This window comes from Aulonocara stuartgranti (genome assembly GCF_965226115.1).
Source record: "Aulonocara stuartgranti genome assembly, chromosome: 16".
NCBI classification, from domain to species: domain Eukaryota; kingdom Metazoa; phylum Chordata; class Actinopteri; order Cichliformes; family Cichlidae; genus Aulonocara; species Aulonocara stuartgranti.
The window spans coordinates 10131549-10153127 of record NC_138952.1 but is presented as its reverse complement, the minus strand read 5'-3'; the positions used below and the strand labels follow the sequence as shown (position 1 = coordinate 10153127).

At 37.0% G+C, this 21579-nt stretch overlaps 1 protein-coding gene across 1 annotated transcript in view; it reads left to right on the top strand.

Annotated features, from left to right (window-relative positions):
• Nucleotides 1–21579, top strand: part of thsd7ba (thrombospondin, type I, domain containing 7Ba) — a 197545-nt gene that overhangs the window by 131394 nt on the left and 44572 nt on the right. Inside the window, 3 exon segments of the mRNA XM_082508367.1 lie at nt 1812–1944; nt 3430–3533; nt 10451–10642. Coding sequence (XP_082364493.1) covers nt 1812–1944; nt 3430–3533; nt 10451–10642 — 429 coding nt within the window.

Here is a 21579-nt window from a genome sequence, read left to right as displayed (position 1 = left end):
ATTTATTTTACAATTGCCTCTCTAATAGCTTAAGTCTTTTTAAAATTAATCAGTATCCAGAGTAAAATCTTTTAAAATTGGTAAATTATCAATATATTGGGATTGAATATATAAATACCTTGTTTCAGGAGCACAAATAACCTATTCAAATAAAAACACATTTCATACTTTCACAATAGATAGATAGATTATAGATTCGATTATAAGTAATCAACTGATTACTTATAATCGAATCTATAATCTATCTATCTAGAAACTGATTTTAATTTGACATCAGTGTATTCCCAAAAGGTTGATTCTGTTCATGTGGACGTAACGTTTTCTGTGGGAGAAACGTTTCATCATTCATCAAAGTGACTTCTTCAGTCTCAGCTGACTGAAGGTTTCCCCAACCTTTTACACAATAACTGAACCTAGCCCACTGAATGAGCAATGGGCTGTGAGGTCAGCTCCTTGATCATTAATATGCAAATTGTCACCACCATTGATCAACAACTACTGATCAAAGACTATTGATCAATGACCATGAGTACCATTCACAGAGAGTTGGGGAATGGCTGCAATCACTGCATTGTAAAATGGCGAAAGATGTACCCTTAGGCCCCTCCTCGATTCAGAGATGGTCTTTCCCTTTTCACGTAAATAGCCTCCTTGAATCCCTGCTGAAACCAGCATTCCTCCCTGTCCAGGATGTGTACATCCTCATCATTGAAATAGTGACCACTGGCCTGTAGATGTAAATAGACTGCGGAGCCTGATGACGTTGTTTGGTTTGGTCTGAAAACGCTACGTCCAGATGAACAGAATCATTCTTTTGGGATTTACTTACCTGGATGATTGAGCATGCATCAAGACACATCAGTAGATTGTATAAGGTAAACTTCAAGAAGGTATACATCACTGTATATGTTATTCCTTTAAGCCTGACCTATAAAATAATTGCCAGAAAATTCAAAATTAATATACATTTTCATACATGGGTTTTACTTTGTATCATAGTTGCTACATACAGAATTTTTATTTATTTTTTCATTCTTGCAATGAATAGCTTGAAAATGTAATGTACGATGCGATATATTCAGATTTTTCATTGAAAAAACTGATGGCGTAAAAATCTCAAGAACTCAAATATGATGCACTTGGCTTCACATGCTTACAATGATGGCAAGAGGCTTCTTAGAAAAATGTACAGTGCAATACACGCAAAGTGTTGTCAAGAATTACATTTAATTGTAAACAACAGTTTTAACTGTCCATTACATTAACCTAGCACATAGAGAGAAAAGAATGGATATTTAATGGGTTTCAATATGTGTACTGTAATGTCTCAGAAATCAAAAAGTATGTAATTGTTTTTAGAAGAATTGAGCAGGCATCTCATCTGTGTAAATATGCTGTAGTCCATTGGGTCTGTTGATGATGTAATCTCTTTCTTAATTGCACCATTTTCAATGTTTAGTAATTAGTGCTGTGTAATGGGCCTTGGAGCCTGAGCCAAATGAAGCCATTACAGTGTGGTGTGTCCGAAAACAGACTGCAGTGAAGTGGAGGACATCGCTGCTACAAGGGCATGCTAATCAGCATCGGAACAATTTCGAGACCACTTGTTTTTTTCCCCTCTTTGAGATATTAGAGCACAGTGGTGATATTGATGCATCATTTATTTTGCGACCAAGACATTTGTCAGGCACTTGTCTCGGTATCATTTTACATCCTATTCCTCCTTGGAAATGTTCACTTAAATTCAGCTGTGCAAATAATCTGTCATTGAACGCAGCCTTTTTGTGAAGATTATCTTTCATGTTTAACAGAAAATGCAACCGCTGCCACACAGTCTCGATACAGGACCATCATTCAGAGGGCTGCTAATGGAGGTCAAGAGTGTCCCGACACACTTTACGAAGAGAGAGAGTGTGAATCACTTCGTGTATGTCCAGTGTATAGGTAAAAGCACTATTTATAATGAACTGCTTTCTGTTTTTAATCCAAGGACAAGTTAACTCAGCTTATTTGCCATATAAGAGCACACGGTAAGAAGTGAGTGAGCTATTTTTGAAATCATGACTAGGGTGCATTATTAGAGTTAAATGATGAAGTTTAAATGGCACAAGATGGAAGAATAAACAGGTAAGTAAATACAAATTCTGGTTTATATTCAGATGTTACGATACATGTTTAAAAACACATATAAATATAAAATTGCAATTTTGAATGATAATATGATACTAACACAGGTTGATAAAAAAAAAATTTCAGCTGCATGGGATAGTTTTGGTAAATATTATGTTTTTTACGGTGCGGAATGCAAAAATGATCTCCATTTCCCTTCATCATGTACAGTTATTTGCAAAATATGTGGAGTTTAAATTTAAAAAAGCAATGAAATGCATAATTTTCTTGAGATTCTTTACCTTTCGCTATGAACAAAATAAACCTGTTGGGACACGATCATCTGAGCTCCTTACACCGCCAAACTACCATTTCGGTTGCAGACCTGTGTAATTACCTGGGAATGAGCTTCAGCTATGTAACATAGCCACAAGCTTTAACATCAGAAACTTGATATTTGACATTCACTAAAGGAGTATGACTGGTAAAATATGTGTTCATCTTCATTTGCTCTGCTTGATATGCTATATTCCTTAAAAAATCTAACTATTCATCTGTGTTTTGAGTACAAGGCCAACCTGTTTTCGTCATAAATTCTCAAACTACTACCATGTCCCAAGCTTAGAAAAAAAAATAAAAAAAAATACTGTTTATAGAATCGCAGGACAAATACCTTAAAAAACAAATGACATTACAAATGTAAAACACCTTTAGAGAAACATTTACAGCTGCTGGCTTCATGGTCTTACTTTTAAGTAATAGTCTCATTTGGAGATACTTCCCAACAATGGCTGGATGTCTCAGCTCAGTGTGATGCTTTCAGATTTGTTGCCAGTTTGGTTTCCTCCAAAATCTGCTCAGATTTAAACTCCTTCAAACACCTATATCTTCATTTCTTCAGCATACTGCTCCGTCTCAAACACCACTAGCAATAGATATGCTGGAAAGTTGTTGGCAGTTGGCCTGGTGAGGTACATGCACTTCACAGTAACCATTCATGTGCAAGAATGAGCATTTAACCATAACACACAGTTAAGCGTTTAACTGAGTTTTTCTAGTATTTAATGTGAATTCATGTACCTAATTTGTGACCTTCACAAACTGGACAAATTCAATGCCATAATATTTTTATTTTCATTGTAAAATCAAGAATGGCACTCACTTCCATTTTTCCACATTCAGTGCTGCCTGTGGTCCAGTTCACGGCTACAAACTCGCACTTCTGAGAAGAATATAATGACACCTTTAGCATTTCTGTACTTAAAACTGTAACAAGCCGCTGCCAGCCTAAAGTTCTTCTTCCTTCGCGTTTCGGTCTAGGTGGAGGACGCACAAATGGAGCAGCTGTTCTCTAGTTCCTGAATCTGTGAGACGTGGGCTGTCGGGACCAGGAGAAACGTGTGGAAAAGGTTTAGAAACAAGAGGCAAGTTGTAGCCCTAAATCAGTGCATTCTCTTCACTTTATATTTCCCAGCTGCTACCATTTCACCTATTTTCAGCGTTGCTCTTCCATCTATATACCATCTTTACTTAATGAGACCTAATAGTCCTTTCTGAACTGCTCCTCTAACAAGCAAATGGCAGAAACGTTAAGGAAGACAGCAATTTGTTCAGTGAATATCATTAGATGAACCTTTCTGTGCTTTCTTGACAATTTCATCATGTCACTAGTCTCTTATTAACGTACGTAGCAAGTCCAGCCATCACGGGCTACTTAGTATTTGCTTTAATAGAAATGAAAAGCCAGAGCTAGCACCATGCAGACCCTACATGCACTCATATGTTCTGACTCACAACTTCAAAGTAGACTAACAACTGAGTGCATTTTATGTTGGATAAAGTTTTGAAGGTTTCATAGCTTTCTCTGCTTTTCTAAAGTCAGACCGAAAAGAACCTATATTGATGCAGTGTATCAGGTTTTTTCTTCACCTTTTTGCTCACCTTTAAACTAAAAAAGATGGACATTAAAACGAGGAAACTATTGTGTAGTTTATTTGTCCTTGTCATTATGTCATCCTCTAGTTTACACTGATTTTGCTGAATGCATTCCTATTCTGTTTGCTGTTTTTCTTTTATTTGCAGCCAATCAAATCTTTTAGAACATTATATTTTGTAATATCTGCAAAATATCGCATGCAAGGCAGAAAATCTCAAAGTCACAGACTAATAATAATTTTTTTTAAAAGATGTCCTTCGTTGTTTCTATACTCGAGCTATGGCTCTATTGCCAATTACTTTGCTCCAGTTATGCCACAATTTGACATTTATGTGCCCTCTCATTGACTTGGTTAAGCCTAAGCTGAGTGAACGTAGCCTCTGAAATCTTTGTTGTTTAAATCCTACATTTAATTTCAGTGTTTTTACCAATTGCAAATTTCACTCTCACACTACAGTTTTTGAAATGTCACAGGTATTTAACTTGGCTATCAACTAATCATATTCAAATAGGAAGCTCTAAAGGTCAATGAGGCTTGCTCTTAACCTAGGAACACTGCAAACACTTTTCCCATCTTCATCGAAAAGTCATAGAAAGTCACTTGAGAAATGTCAGTTGTAATTATACTGCTACGTAGAAATCAGCGATGCCGAGAGCAGAAATGCTATAAAGTTCTCAAGGCAGTAAAATAATGCTCTGAAAACTTCTCTTGAGCCATATAAGTACATTAGAACAGCCGGTTTCGGGAATGCATCAGGAAGCTGCTTGCCTTTAAATGAGTGCAAAATGATTCAATTAACACCTATGGCTTTTTAATAATTTGAGCCTGTAGCAGTCATTTCCACAGATCCTCTGAGAAGCATAAGGATGTTCATCAAGGATATGACACAGGAATCTACACAGTCCAAAAATCACACAACAAGCTAAGAAGTGAATTTTTCAGCCCTCGGGCTGTATTTAGTAAGATTTGTGGCAGGCGGTTTTCCTATGGAGAGCAGAATTACTCCTACAACATTATTAACATTATACAGACTCAGATTTTGGTTGCAATAATATGAAGAATAGGGGAAATATTAGTTTTTAATTAAAGCCTTTTTGGGGTGTAAAAATATACACGTTTTTATTAACTTATTTATTAAGTAGAGGTTTAAAACCTTTGAAGGTCCATTCAACTTGAATTGTTCATATACATTTTTTCAACATAATCCATGACTATAGCTAGAAGGTTGAGATGAATTGGTAAGGCATGACCCTAATACAGTATTCAACTTTGAATTATTTCCCCCAGACTTGCTATTAATTATAGTTGCTCACATCCTGTTGTAAGGGTGTGAGAGATGAGATGATAGCTACTTCAAATGCTTCTCTTCATTGAAAAATTGAATATGAAAAGTTGCAACATTAGTATGTCAGACCTTGATCCTCCTTCAGTGCAAAATCTAGGCTGGCTTTTAGCTGCTTGTCTTTGGCTTTCTTCAGCAGCTTGAAGTTAATCATGTTTCCGAATACACTGTATGGACAAAGGTATCAAAGTCATCTTTGAATTGAGCTGTTTTCAGATGCAGTGCCACACGTGCTTAAGATCAGCTGCCTAGCCACTCAGTCTGCTTTTACAAGCATTTGTAAAGGAATGGATTGAACTAAAGATCTCACTGAGCTCATTTGAGCATGGAATTGTAATAGGATGGAACCACAAGTCAGTTTGTGAAATTCCTTCACTCCTAGATATTCCATGATCAACTGTAAGTGGTATGATCACAATGCGGAAGCATTTAGGAACCATAGCAACTCAATATGCTTCTCAGTACTGAGTGCTGAGATGCGTAGCGCATATGTGCACTGCATGCTAAGATGAATTGTGCATATCAGGCTGCATCTTTGCATGATGGTAGTTAAGCAGATTACATATAAGAGTAACTGTCGTTTTTTAACCTGTTTACCAGGTTGGTCAACAACTATGAATGTAATCCTATCTTCTTGACAACATATGTACTGTTTAAATGATCAGCTTAAAATATTAACATTGCATTGTCCTTCTACCAACTAGCAATGCACTATGAAATTTGTCCTCTGTTCTCTGGTCACGAACAGTCCATAGTGTTTTTTTCTAATCTGACACGTCAGCTTTCATATCTGTGATAGTGAGCAGCAGATCACAGCACAGTAAGGCATAGATTTTTTTAAATCACCAGAATTCAACTCTGCTTCTTATTGTGTTACCCATTAACATGTTTCCTTTTAACTTTATATCTGTACATCAATGAAATATATTTGCTTTAAGGTAGATGTAAGTGTATTAAACAGTCAATTATGCACTTAACCTTGGGTTTATCTCATATTTCTTTGACTTAATTTCTAACACTGAAAAGTAAAAACAGACACACAATCTATGTAGAAACCACTATTACTTTCCTTGAGATAGGCAGCATTTTAGTTGCAGTTGCCTCTACTGGGAGAAAGAAATGTTTTAATACAAATACCGTGCAGCCTCTGGAAACTGACTAGTGATGATAAATGTCACTATGAATAGTTTAAAGATGGTAGAAGAACAACTTAAAGAGCAACCAGGGCTTTTCTGCCTAGTCAAAACCAGTCAAAATGTTGTGAACCTCAGGCTCAGAGCTTTACTATGAGATTAAAATAATAGTCAGAATTTGCAACATATTGGCTCTGTAAACCTCAAATCCAATCACAAATATTTCCTTGCCTTGGGTAAATACTTCCATGTCCGTGTGAATCTGGCCTCATGCCAGATTCAAGGCATGTTGCATGAATGCTAATGTCTCATAATGTGCAGAACGAGGAGAGGTTTGTGTTATACAACTAACCCGCTGAGGTGCTCGCAGATAAGAGGCATTACTAAATGAAAGATCTGACAAGATGAATTAGAACCTTTCCAAATAAAATAAAAACACTAAACGAAAGAGAACACTTGACTGCAGATTACCTGTGTGAATTTGTAGCTGATAACCACTAGAGTGATCTGTTTGTCAGTGCATATTGCACTACATACTGTGTCTAAATTCAGCCAAATTTTGTATCATAACCAGCTGGATATGTTATATTCCTCCCTGAGTAGAACTGGAACCGTTGTGAGTAATTATTCAGTAGAAAGTGAGTCATGCTGATGATCTTTTGCTCCAGGAAAGATGTGACTTAATGGCTATGATGAATCCAGTCCACATTACTCTTCACAATGCATTATACTGAAGAACATTATACAAGCAGTATGACTGAATTAAAATGAAGATGTTTGATGGTGGATGTGTGGGCTGGATATATAATGCATTAAAAACTTTGTATTAAGTAAAGATGTAAAACATAAAATCTTCTGGATTGGACTGAATAAAAGAGAAAGAAATTTATTCTTAATAAGAAGCTTCTGGGGATCACATAGTTGGGTTTTCAGTGAGACTAGCTAAAAGACAAGACATAAAAAAAATGTATTTTTCAATATATTCTCACGTCTTAAGTGTTTGAGGGCTTACAGAATTAACCTATAGACAAACATGCAGGCTTTTGTATAGCTATGCATTTGACCATTACGTAAATGCACTATAACAACAGCTACCATCCTCCTTGTGCTGCCTGTGCAGAAGCTTTGTATGTAAATGACCATCCCACGCCTTTTCAGCAGACATGTAGAAACCAAACAGTTTTTGTCAGAGGGCAAAATTTAAAAGTCAAATACAAATCAATACAATGGATTAAAGGCATGTTTGTAGATCAGTGAATCCTCAAAGACTCGGAGGTCTTGCGGGAGGAGAAGTTCCCCTCACTGGCAACAATAATTTATTTAAATCCCAGAGTGACAGTGCAAAGTATTTGAACATTATAATGCCCTGTGCAGTTTGTTTGTTTATCTACGAGGATTCCTTTTTCAAGGCGTCAAAGTCCATTCAACCTTTCCTTCACAGTTAACAGAACCTGGCGAAGCTAAAAATGTTCCTCTGCCTTCCATCAGCCAGCAAACTCGAGCCAATATGTCCACAGGCATTGTTTTGTTTTTTTAACTTCATTTTCTTTGTGTGTTTTTTTTTTTTAATTTATTTAAAACTCTACACATAGTACTATTTTTATGCAGCTACTTTGTGTGCAGTGTCTGAAAAATGTGTTTCATGAATCTGGGAGGGACAAATCATTCCTTTTATCAACCAGTAGATGTGTTGATTATTGTAATTCAGATGTTTTATTTACTTTGTTTTATTGTTTTGTTTTTACAGTTTTTGCCCGTTGCTTGAACACTATAAACCCATGCTTAGACTAAAGTAACACAACGTGAAGCTGTTGTTACCATACCTCAAACACATGTACCCCTACCTTAAACAAAAGCGCTGCTTTGCACCCCAGTACCAATTATGCAACACACCTACTCCCTCATGCAACACACATGGTCCTGCATGCTACACTCTATTTCATACATAAGACACTTCGCTCACAAAATGAAATCTCAGGGTGCCATTCGGAAAACACATGTATCCAAAATACAAAACACATCGGGTAATTGCAACCACTCAAATACACACCTGAAGGCACCTACTTGCAAAACCGAACACCAATTAGCCAACTACAAAAAGCCCTCAGCGTAGCCATTCCAAGAACTTTGCAAGCATGGATGGAGGGAGAGCAAGAGGATATTTAGCCCGGTGCCTAGCGGGAGAGGACATTGCTTGCGATGTTGATGAGGTCCTGTGGCCAGACCCCAACAGACGGCGGGATCCATGAGCCCACTTATGCACAATTGTCATGGTTTTTTGTGTTTACAGTATAGTGTTTTTTCTATTGCAGTACTATTGTGTTGTTGTTGTTTTATTTGCTGTACCTGTATTCATGGTACTGCAATGTACAGTATTGAGTAGGTCTATTTGCGTTTATGGTTGTTTGGAAATGTGTCTCCTGTAAATGTGCCTTCTGAATAAACAATGGGAATCAAGGACTGCAGTGTTTTATGTACAGCAGACTAGTGTGTTCCCCCTGATCTGTGAGTGTTTGCATATGGTGCAGGTATGTGTCATTTTGTCAACAGAGTTACATTTTGACAAAGGAATGTTAGGTTTTGACAGCAGAGTTTAGGTTTTGGGAGTAGAGTTCCAATTTGGCACAGATGTGAATAGTATATTTCCCAGTGTTGTGTCATGTGTACTTGTGTGTACAGTTTTGGCACAGCGAGCGGGGTTTTGCAAAATGTGTTCAAGCAGTGGGCAAAAACTGTAAATCTGGGTAGTGTTTCAATTATTATGCTATTTGATTTGCAAATGCACTTATCACACAATCTATTTCTTTTACGTTATTTAAATGTCATGCATGCATTTCTAACAAATGGATGTGCTTTCTTCCATAATATGTTCCCTTTGTAGATTAGATAATTAGGTGTATAACTAACTGTCTATAAAATATCAATATTCCTGCAACATTTGTCTAAACATATTTATTGATACACCATTTAACTCATGCTAACGTGCTAACTTGGCCTTTACCCAAAGGAATGGAAACTATTATTTTTGGTAAGCCATTAACCTGCCTGCAGGTTAGGATTGGGCATTTTCAGTGAAAAGTACTTGATTTATTACTATGTGATCCTGATATGCTAAAGCATTGCTAATATTAAACCTGTTAAGCATCAAAATGTTAACGTTACTGTTAATTGAGCATGTTGAAACATGTTTGTTTAAAGTAAAATACAGTCTCACAGTACAGCTTTTAAAAACTCATTCTGATCTATCCCTTATATTGATTGTTCCTTTTGCTCTTGACCTTTGATGATGCCAGCTGTTGCATTTTCTGAAAAAGACACCTCTTACATCTTCCATTTATTTGCATTCATTTATTTATGTCTAAAGGAAAGTAACAGGCTAGACTGTGAAATGTTTCTTCTATTCAACTGAGCGCTAGACCCACTATCAGTAAAAGAAAAAATAACACATCTGCTTTTGTTATGCAGCTAATGTAATAATTCATGGCACACCCTGGCACATATTGCTGAATTGTAATGTCTCTATCCCTGTTTGATCAGGCTCCAATAATTTCTTTTTAAAACATGTAGATCATTCTGTCAAAGCTATTAACCTTTTATGTTAAGCTTTTATTATGAATGTCCTGTTTTTATACAATAAATCATAGTTATCTAAAGAAGTCTGATAATGGTGTTGAGCTTGAAGGTTGAATTACCATTTCATTTGATGCTAACATGAAAGCTGCACCAGAATATTCTAACTATGGCTACACTGTGGAGGCATTTTATTTCTTCAGTCCAAGCAACCTCACATAAAACTGTGAACCTTTTCTCAGGCATAGTAGGAATTTTCGAAGACTATTTTACAGTAGCGACAACTGAATTTTGGCTTGATGAAGAATGGCTTGTCATTTGTGCAATGTATAACTGAAATGGCATTCTTGTAATTGCAGGAGTCAGTTGTGTTGGGCAGAGCGGAGAGTCTGCCAATATGACAGAGTGCCTGCAATGGGCTGGTCCCTTGCCCCCTCAGATCAGAGAGTGTCGGGTGGCTTGCAAGGATGACTGCACTCTAACTGCATGGTCCAAGTTCTCTGAATGTGCTGGATGTGGCAGCTCTCGAATACGAAAGCGCTCACTTGCAGGTAAAGACTCGTTATTCACGGATTGTGAGACACACGCAATTTCAAGGCAACTGTTTAATCTTTGCTGGTAGAACAATTGGATTGTGTTCTCAGGTGAAGCATTCTCACATTGTTGTTTTATATTTTTATTGATATGACTGGTAGTCAATTTGGAAATAAATAAAAGCAGAGAGGATAAAAGCTTTTGTAATGTCTGAGCGTGTGGCAGTTTTCTTAAGTCAGAATATACCAGTTCAGACCTAATGCATATTAGTGAAAGATAAAAAAAAAACTTATGCTGTTTCACTTTTACATTAAATTACAAAATTAATGAACATTTTTATGTCCTTCTGCATTTACTTCAAACTAATGAGTCTTGTTTATTTATTCATATTCTATTACTGCAGATGGTAAAAAAAATTCTTTTGTAAAATTTGAGTAGAACACTGCCAACTTTTGACCAACTTCTACAGCTTTTTATTGTTTTGTTTTTATTTTAACTAATTGTTAATTACAAAGTTATAGTTTAAAAGAGTAGAACAACTTTGAAATCTGAAAAAAAAATGAAAACAAATGAACTATGCCAAGATCTCAGCTTGTGTGGCAAATTTTCTGCCTTTAATATAAGTATGAATGATGTCCTGAAGTCTTTATTTGCTACAGGTGTGTTGTTTGTGCTTAAAATCTCATTAGAACATTGACAGCAATCAAAATATATGTAGCTTGCCAGCGTACACCTACACGCACACTATACTGCCAAAAACATTCCAAAAAACTCATCCATTCAAATTCAGATGTCCCAATCACTTCCATGGCCACAGGTGTATAACATCTAAGCATCTAGGCACACAGACTGTTTCTACAAACATTTGCAACAGCTGACATTTGCTCTCAGGAGCTCAGTGAATTCCAGTGTGGTACCATGACAGGATGCCACCTGTGGAACTGGAAAGTCCAGTTGTGCAATTTTCTCACTACTAATTATTCCACCATCCATTATTACTGTTATTATAACAAAGTGGAAGTGAATGGGAATGACAGCAACTCAGTTATGAAGTGATACACCAAGTAAAATCACAGAGTGGGGTTAAGAGATACTGGTGTGTAGAGATGTCGCAAACTTTCTGCACAATGAGTCACTACAGACCTCCAAACTTCATGTGGCCATCATATTACCTCAAGAAACAGTCTGTAAAAAGCTTCATGTAATGACTTTCCATGGCAGAGCAGCTGCATCCAAGACTTACATCACCAAACACAATGCAAAGTGTCAGATAGTGTAAAGCACGCCGACACTGGAATATAGAGCAGTAGACATGTGTTCTCTGGAGTGACAAATGCTTCTCCATCTGGCAATCCGATGGATGAGTCTGAGCTTGGTAGTTGCCAGGAGTACGGTACTTGTCTGACTTTATTGTGCCAGTTGCGAAGTTTGGTGGACGGGGTTGTTGGGCTGGGCTGACCTTTTAGCTTCAATGAAAGGAACTATTAATGCTTCAGCATATCAAGACATTTTGGACAATTTTATGCTCCCAACTTTATGTGAGCAGTTTGGGGATGGCCTCTTCCTGTTCCAACATTGCTGTGCGCCAGTGCACAAAGCAAGGTCTGTAAAGACATGGATGAATGAGTTTGGTGTGGAAGAATCTGACTGGCCTGCACAGAATCCTGACTTCAGCATCTTTGAGATGTGGCCCTAAGAGACTGTCACCCAGGTTTTCTCATCCAACATCAGGGCTCACAAATGCACTTCTGGATGAATGGTCAAAAATTCCCATAAACACACTCCTAAACCTTGTGGAAAGCTTTCCGAGAAGAGTTGAAGCTGTTCTAGCTGCAAAGGCTGGGCCGACATCAAATTAAACCCCATGGATTAATTTGATGTCAATTGTGTTAAGGCTGACTAGTGAGTACTTTTGGCAGTACAGTGTATTACTCAGTGATACTAAAATTTACTAAACAAATATAGCATTTTAAATGTATTTATGAAGAAATGTACAATACTGTAAAAACTCAAATGTGTTTTTCCAGCACTTTGTTACAGTGTGACTTCACACAGTTCCTGTAGTTTAATATCACGTCTAAATTTGATCCCTCACAGCTTGTAGTCTCTTATTTTAGTACAGATGGCAAAATCTGAATTACATGCTGTGGTTTCAGACCAGGCAGGATACTATTTGTCTACATTAATATTTTATCTGTTGCTGGAGGGGTTGCAGTAAACATGTCCTGTCTCCTTCTATATTGCTCTTATAATCCACCACATGAAATCAAGCTTAGCTCATGGGGAAGTGTGTTAGCATAACTGTCTGTTCATAGCAGTCAGAACATGTGAATATTTCAATTCACTTGTGTCTTTATCACTTTTTATCACCAAATTTATCTGGACATTTGATTGGAAATGATCCTACTTTCTTTACCAAGTGTAAGGATAAAGAAGTTTGTAAACTACAGCATACAGTCATTGCAGCCGGTGTTATCCTTTTTAACGTTGGTATTAGATTGGTCAGTCATCCAATAGTCAAGGTGTCTGTATGCCTATAGGTACCAGGGCAGAAGAATTTGGATGGTTTTCAGTTGTTGGGTCTGTCTGTTTGTGCGTCTCATCATGGCAAAATCTGATCTTTGAGACAGCTACTCTAGTGGGAAGAATTTTATGTCTGTTTGTCTGGATGACAGTGAAATAATTTTCTCAGAATGATTTCAGCATTTGAAGATATTTGACAGGATACAGGTGGATAAAGGACATTAAAATCAAGGTCGAATTTGGAAATGAGTACTAAGCAACCAGTGCTTTCAGTGTTCTCAGTGTTCTCTGTTCCCATCTAGTCAACTTTTTAAATTTTTAATGTATTTTTACTATTGTATTTTGAAGTACCTTTATCTGGTGAAGCATATACCAGCCTCATATACCAGTGGCAAGCACTATACTTGCCTGTAAACTGAACAGAGGGATTGCACATGTAGAGCTCTGCACAAAGACTCAGTGAGTGGCAGGAGAGAGGGAGAAACCGGAAAATGTATTTTATGTACTTTACGCCATGAAGCACCAAACGGTTAACCACATATTGGTATCTATGATCTAGATCACCGTAAACTATATTTAGTGGACTTAAGTAGACAAATATCATCAGAGAACTAAAATTCGTAACATGTACCTTATCTTTATCCCTACATTTCTTTCTAGGTTTGCTTTTACAAGGTTTTAATATTGCATATTATTAAAAGTAAACTAATAAAATGCATTAGCTACCTTAACAACTGCAACATTTGTATTTAAACAAACAAACAAACATAGACAATCATGTTTGGGCGGCTTCAACTTGGGCCTGCCAGGACACTAGGCTTGTAATACACTGATGGAGATCCAAGTGACAAAAGGCAATGTAAAAACTAACCTCTAATCATTACAGGTTAAACAGGGTGGAAAACTTGCAAAAGTAAATATACATTCAATAGCCACTTTATTGATTTCTAATGTAAATATGCATTTAGGCACATTGACATTGTCAAAACGACCTGCTGAAGTTTAAACATCACATTGGGGAATAAAGGTTATTGAAGTGACTTTGAATGTCGCATAGTTGCTGTTGCCACACGGGGTATTCTGACTATTTCAAAAACTGATGATCTACTGGCATTTTACCACACAACCATCTCTGGATTGCAAAAAAGGAGATCATATCCAGTGAGTGGCAGTTCCCTTGCTATTGCAGAGATCAGAGGAGAATGGCCAGACTGCTTTGGACTGACAGAAAGACAACAGTAAGCAGAAAATCATCTTTTAATGCACAACCTTCAAGCCTTGAAGGTGATGCACTACAGAAACAGAAGACGACACCAGGTCCCTTTCCTGTCAGCTGCAATAGTAAAATAAGACTACAATCTCATGGTATACTGTAGCTGACAAGTTTGCACAGTAGAAGATTGGCCGCATGTTGCCTGGTCTAATGAGTTCTGCTGCAACATTTTTATAGGTAGCATCAGAATTTGGCATAAGCAACATGAAAGTATGGGTCCATTCTGGCTTGTATAAACAGTTCAGGCTGGTGGTGTAATGTGTAAAGGTCTGGGGTATATTTTCCCAACACCCTTTGGGCCTCAGGTAACAACTGAGCATCATTCAAAAGCCATAGCCTACCTTGGTATTGTTGCTGACCATGTCCATCCCTTTAAGACCACTGTGTATCCATCCCTTAAAGACCGATGCCTCCTCTATAGGGATAACACTCCATGTCACAAAGCTCAAATCATCTCAAAGTGATTTTTTTCTAACATGGCAGTGAGTTTCCTGTACTCCACTGGCCTCCACATTCTCCAGATATCGATCTGACAGAGCATGTTTGGGATGTAATGGAATGGGAGATTCCCATCAGGGATGTGCAGCTGACAAATCTAAAGCAACTGTGTGACACTGTCATTATGGACCAAAATCTCTGAGTAACATCTCCAGCATCTCGTTGAATCTGTGCCACATAGAACTAAGGTAGGTGTGAAGTCACAATGGGAGATCAAACCAGTAGTAGCAAGATCTATCTATGAATGAAGTGGCTGGTGGGTATAATTCTCTATTTAGAATAAAAGCTGTTTGTAAAGCTCTGTATACATTATTTTTCATATTTTAGTTCGTACCATTCCACTTATGTTCACAAACAGGCTGTGCTTGAAAGGAGAAAGGCATAAAACGAACAGCCATACCCACTGTTTACTGTTCTGTCAGCTTCTGAACACTTACCCTGCCCTCTGTCTTATATACTAAAGGACACAAACATGTTGTTTTAAGTAGCAGATTTAATTTATTACACCTCTGACTTTATATATCACATGCTTCAAAAATAGCAATCCATTTCAATTAGATGGGAGTGTATATGACACTCCACATTGAGGCAGCATCGGCTCAGTTGTTAGAACTGTTACTTTAAAAACTGTCCATAGGGAGGCTGATGCCTCTCTGTGAGGAATTTGCATGTTCACCCAGTATAGGTTTCTTGCAGGTGCTGTAATTCCCAAACGTCTAAACACATGCTGAATAGGTGTGAATGTCTGTTTCTATCACTATGATGGTATACGATCCACCAGTATACTGAATACTGAACACCACCATTATCTTTTGCTGAGTGTTTTTGGGACATCTCACATTATCATTTTACTCATTTCCATTTGGCTGCCTGGTTGTGAATAGATGTGCATCAGATTTGTTTAGTGTTTATCGTTAGCAGCATTGGTTTACCGCGTGTTGTTGAAAACATTCTGAACATATCATCTTTAACTCATGTGTCTATGAATAAATAACACCTTAATAGTAAATGCTGAAGGTCTGTTTCATACATCAGTAAAATACTGAAAAATTGAACCCGTTATAAAAAATAACTCTAGGGAATGATAATATTCTAGTTTTAAATACACCAATGTCTTAATAATATAAATGTTAATAGGGAAAATAATTATTGTTATGCCGCTGTAAACTGAATCAGTCAGAATTTAACTTGGGTGAAAAAAATCTTTTAGAAAATCATCATTTTTTTAAGCACTTTCCTTTTAAGTGCTCAGTAGTAGCTGGTGCTATATTTTCCAGGAGAATGAGTGGTGAATGAGTATTCAAACATTACCTTCTGTGAATTATTTCCCCCACTTATCCGAGAGCAGTGTTTGTGCAAGTATCCTGAAGACCTTAAATGGTAAATGGCCTGTATTTATATAGCGCTTTACTAGTCCCTAAGGACCCCAAAGCGCTTTACATATCCAGTCATCCACCCATTCACGCACACATTCACACACTGGTGATGGCAGCTACATTGTAGCCACAGCCACCCTGGGGCGCACTGACAGAGGCGAGGCTGCTGGACACTGGCGCCACCGGGCCCTCTGACCACCACCAGTAGGCAACGGGTGAAGTGTCTTGCCCAAGGACACAACGACCGAGACTGTCCAAGCCGGGGCTCGAACCGGCAACCTTCCGATTACAAGGTGAACTCCCAACTCTTGAGCCACGATCGCCCTTAACTGCATTTCAATGATTTAGCCGGCATTGTTAGTGTGCATTTCACAACCGCTCTGACTCTGAGCCTTCTAAGTAGCTCCTGTGTATCATTTTAGACAGGCGTTTATTGAAATATGCTCGCTCCGATGGTCAATGGCTATCTAGAAGCTGATTTCATTCCATAATTTTTCTTTTGTATTTTTTCTTCTTTGTGAGTTTTTATGATTTTAATGTTAAGAAGTCGTTTCTTTGCAAAGCTGACCTGATTTTTTATGTTTAATGGGTAAAATTTTTGATTGCTAAGTGATGGGTTTGAAAAGTCTTTAAAAGTCCACTCAAACTGCGAAGAAGTGTGTTGGTAAAATGTTTTAATGAAGTGGGCTGGAATTCAAAAGGACAAAATTTGTAGGATTTATTACACACTCTGGGGTAACATAACAAAAGTTTTAATATTATGCCGCTAGAGAGCCAGACAACAAACTGAACAGTCAGACTTTTTCATTCATGACAACTGTTACTCAGCCACTGTAGGACTGATGACATGAATAATTCACTTTAAGTGTTGCAACTTGAGGAAGTTAATATTATATGTAAGAATATAAAGTCTATCAGTCAAGCTATATAGCAGCTTTAACACATATTGAATTTTTTGTAATTCATTGTAATGCACTCTTATTGTATTGTACAAACACTTTATTTCTTAGGTTTGCTTTGAAAAAATATCAAGAATAAAGAGTCAGAGCATTTTAGTCAAAATCAGTGTGAAAAAATATAATATATTCTCAGTGTTTATGGTGACATTTAAAAAACAAACGTACGTAAGCCATGAATCAATTCAACCTTTTGAAATATGCATAAACCAATCAGTAAATATTAAGAAAATACTTTATCTCACAAGCCAAATTCATGTATTTTTTAAAGACAGGTGCAGATGAAATAGGGGGGCATGGCTCAGCCTCAACAATGGAACAGCCATCATTCTTTAACAGTTGGGTGTCAGAACATACAAAGATATGCATTCACATCCAAATGCTTGGCAGTATTGTTCGATAATTCTGCATAATATTATGGCTTTAAAGAAGCATCAGGTTATGACACTTTATATATGGAAGATTTAGAGGAAAAATCTCTATACAAAATACATAATATTGAAATAAGCTAGATATTGCACTCTTTGTGTTGCCTGCAGATCTTTAACTAGTAATTTGCCTGCAAAGTCAAGTTGCCAGTGAAGTGATATTGCACTGGCACTTTTCAATCAACCACCAGCAGTGGCATAGATTGAACAGATTGTTGGTGAATTGCACTGTGACGGCAGTGGGTTCACACTCGATAAGGAATGTTTGCAATCAAATCATGTTACGAAACAGATGGACTGCTCACTGACTGGGCACACGGGGAGCTAAAGACACCCAGGATCCACAAAATAAACAGAGGTGCACAGGCATAGCAGGATTAGTACAACCACAGTGCAACTCTTTTACCAGGTTGTGAGTGTTTGTGAGCTCTCCATTTGGCTCGGGTCAAGGAGTTCTGTTATAGTGCTTTCATTTTACAGTGCACGAGGTGTTTACTTTAATTGTAACAATAACGTAGCAATTTGCTTATTCTTGGGGGAATGCAATTCATTAAAGTGTTGAATGGTTCTATTCATGTGGGACTAACAGGATTTATTTTAACCAAACAACAAGAAAATAACCACCTCAAAAGCAGTACTGCATAAACCTACAAATAATACAATGCCATCTGTTCTTTGTACAGCAGGTTACATTGAATTTTCTTCCTTTTAAAGCAAGACGTTTAAATTAGGTTTCTTTTTTCCATGACTCTGAATTGAATGAGTGAAAGAAAATTGATGTATAAATGTATATTGAAAAAAAACTCATCATGTTAATCACTAAAAAGTCTCCTGATAGTTTTTGAGGAATCCTTTTTTGCTTGGAGGTGCTATTACAGTACATTTGTGTGTAATAGACAACAGCACATAAGGTAAACATGTCATACTACACCAGGAAACTGAAGTAATCTCAGTACACTTTGTAGGTTATTAGACTTAAGTGGCTATTAGAAAAAAGTACAGAGGGTCTCTGCTTTCTGAATCCACACTTAGAGGCAGCTCTTCGGGGCAGGCTCTAATTTTAAAAACTAGCAGTCTCAAGTAAATTTGCACTTTGACAGAGATTTATTCTCTTCATGTAGTCTTTAAGGTACAGTGGAGCCTGTTCATCTTTATATATATAACCAGAATTATTTTGGGTCAATGTCTGTATCTCTTCAAGTCTATGAGGCTTTACTGTAAAGCATTAAAATCACCTGGAAAGGAAAGCAGTGATAGACATTACACACCTTAGCAACATGTCTTCAGATATCATCATACTGTCACAGCACACACATTGTTTTGCTAAATACGCTGTCAATGTTGCTATAGTAATGTATCTGTCTCTACATAATACAAACACTCAGTTGCTTGAGTGGCAGCCAATTTGTTCTTTTATTAGTTTGTTCCTTTATTCTGTATTTCTGTGGAGCACTTTATAATGCTGGTTTTGTGCTATACAGAAATCATTGTTATTATTGTTATTATTACTTTAACGTGGAGGTAAACATGATTGCAATATAGTGTTTTTTCAATTTCAGCATAGTCAGTTTAACAGTGCATTTAATCTGGCAGAAGGGATTCACATTTGCAGATCTGATGTATTATTAAACAGAGTTTGGAGATTCTCTGGTAAAAAAAACAGCAACCCCTAAACATATTAATTTTACACACAGTATACCCCAAACCTAAGGGACACACAAAATGATATTAATATTAATGTAATAAGCAACACAAAAAACAATGTCAGGGACTCATTATGACCTAAATTGCATTTTTATTTTCATTTTGAATGGCAAGAAGATGAAATATAAAGATATGTAACCGTTTTGTCTTCCATTTGCTTGAATTGTCCCTTTATAGTCTTTGAGGTGTGTGGGTGGGGGGCAGTGGGCTTGTCAACTTAAATTTTTCTCTAGTACTGACGAGTACATGAAGAGGTGACAACAGAGGGGACTGTTTAATCTATTTCTTTATTTTAACTGATGCATCACTGAAAGCAGGATATTTATAGGTGTTATGTTATCATATGACACAGCAGACAATCTATCATAAGGTAGACTTCTGAGGGGCTGGGCAGCTTGACAGGTTGTATCTGTTGCCAGTCCAGATATTGAAAGTGGCATTTCCAGCCACTGTATTACTATTGTTGTTTTAAATAACATTAAATAACATTAAATAACTGTGAAAATACTCATGCTCAATCCACTGTATATCGCTTAACCCATGTACTAATACCCAGTGATAAAGACGGATGATAGTGTAAAATGTTTTCAGTTAAATCCTCTTTCATTTCTTAGACTCATTTTGGTGCCACAATCTCTATTAAAAGAAGCCGTACCAGAACTTGGCAACCCATAAGATGCGCTGTGTTCTGTGGATTGTAAGTAAGCATGCTGTAAAAAAGGAAAAAATAAATAAATAATTAAATTGTTGGAGTACAATTAAAAAAAGCTTGCCAAAAGGCAAATTTATAAAAATGATTATGTGATATAAAACAAGAAGAGACAGGCTGAAGGAAGGTAGGCATTCCAAACACAATTACAGCACTTAATCGCAATGTAACAGCTGAGCAGAACATTACAGATTAATGATATAACTAATGTGTCTGTGCAGCTTTGTCCACCCATTTCTCCACTATTGTCAACCCTTTGAATCAAAGACTCTGCACTTTTGATCATTATTAATAATAAACAGCAACCACTAAGTGCTGGTGAGAAATCATGGTTGTAAAAGAATGAGAGGGAATAAATGCCCATTACCAGAACACATTCAAGAGATTTTTAAATGACAGATCTTTCTGTGTTCCCTGCTCGGTGGGAGAACACTGCAATGCTGCAGCACTTTTTATCCTTCCTGCTCCTCACGGTAGCACACAGTGCACGAATGTGCTATATTCAACGATGGTGCATTTACATACAAATGAGCTGCAACAGGTTATAAATATAGAAATTATGTTTTAGCTGAATGGAACAATAATCTTATTTGTATTGTCCATTTTAATATTGTCTAAGTAGTATGGTAAAGCAATTCTAGTCAAGTCTAACCTTCGCTGTAGCTGTAGAGTCATAACACAGACACTAAGCATGCACCATTTCCCCAAGGGGTTTAAAATAAATGGAGAAATTAAGCAATAATACATTTGCGAACAGCACCAATTATACAATGAGGTTTTTTGGGCGTCACACGACAAAGGGAACAAATAAGTGTTTTTTGTTGGTTATGATTTTATTTGTTTTTTGTTTTTTTACTGCCTCGGGGTTTTTTTTACTGCCTCGGCTGTGTTTCTTCTAAAGGAACTCAACAAACATAGACTAGAATCGCAAAAGATGACCTACTGAGTAAATTGGTTTACATCCAGCCTCGCAGCAGTTTGTGGTATATAATGGGAAAAGCCTGCCATTTGACTGCAGTATTTTGTGGTGGAATCACTCGTAAGAGGAAAGAAATGTAGTATTATACAAATATATTTCAATAAATACTACATAATAGCGTTTGATAACTATACAATAAAACACAGCTACTGTCACTCCATGTTAACACCTTATGCTCTATTATTGTATGATGGCAGATTTAACAGTTGGTTACATTGTCTTAGTTCATCTTTAGAGAATATACTGTATTTCTGCACATAACTATGATTTGGGCTTAAATGTGAGTGAGAATAATGAAACTTTAAGCCAGCTTCTAAAGCAATTCACTGCCTTGCGGAGTCAGCTAAGGCTCAAATACAAGTCTCTTAAGAGTAGAGATGGTGGATTTAAGAGAGCAAGCGAACTTGCAATGTGCCTGTAAGTGTCTCACAGTTATAATGGTGCAAATTAGCAATTTACACTCAGCTAATAGCTACACTGGTTATTTAGTTTTCTCACCTGCTGACTT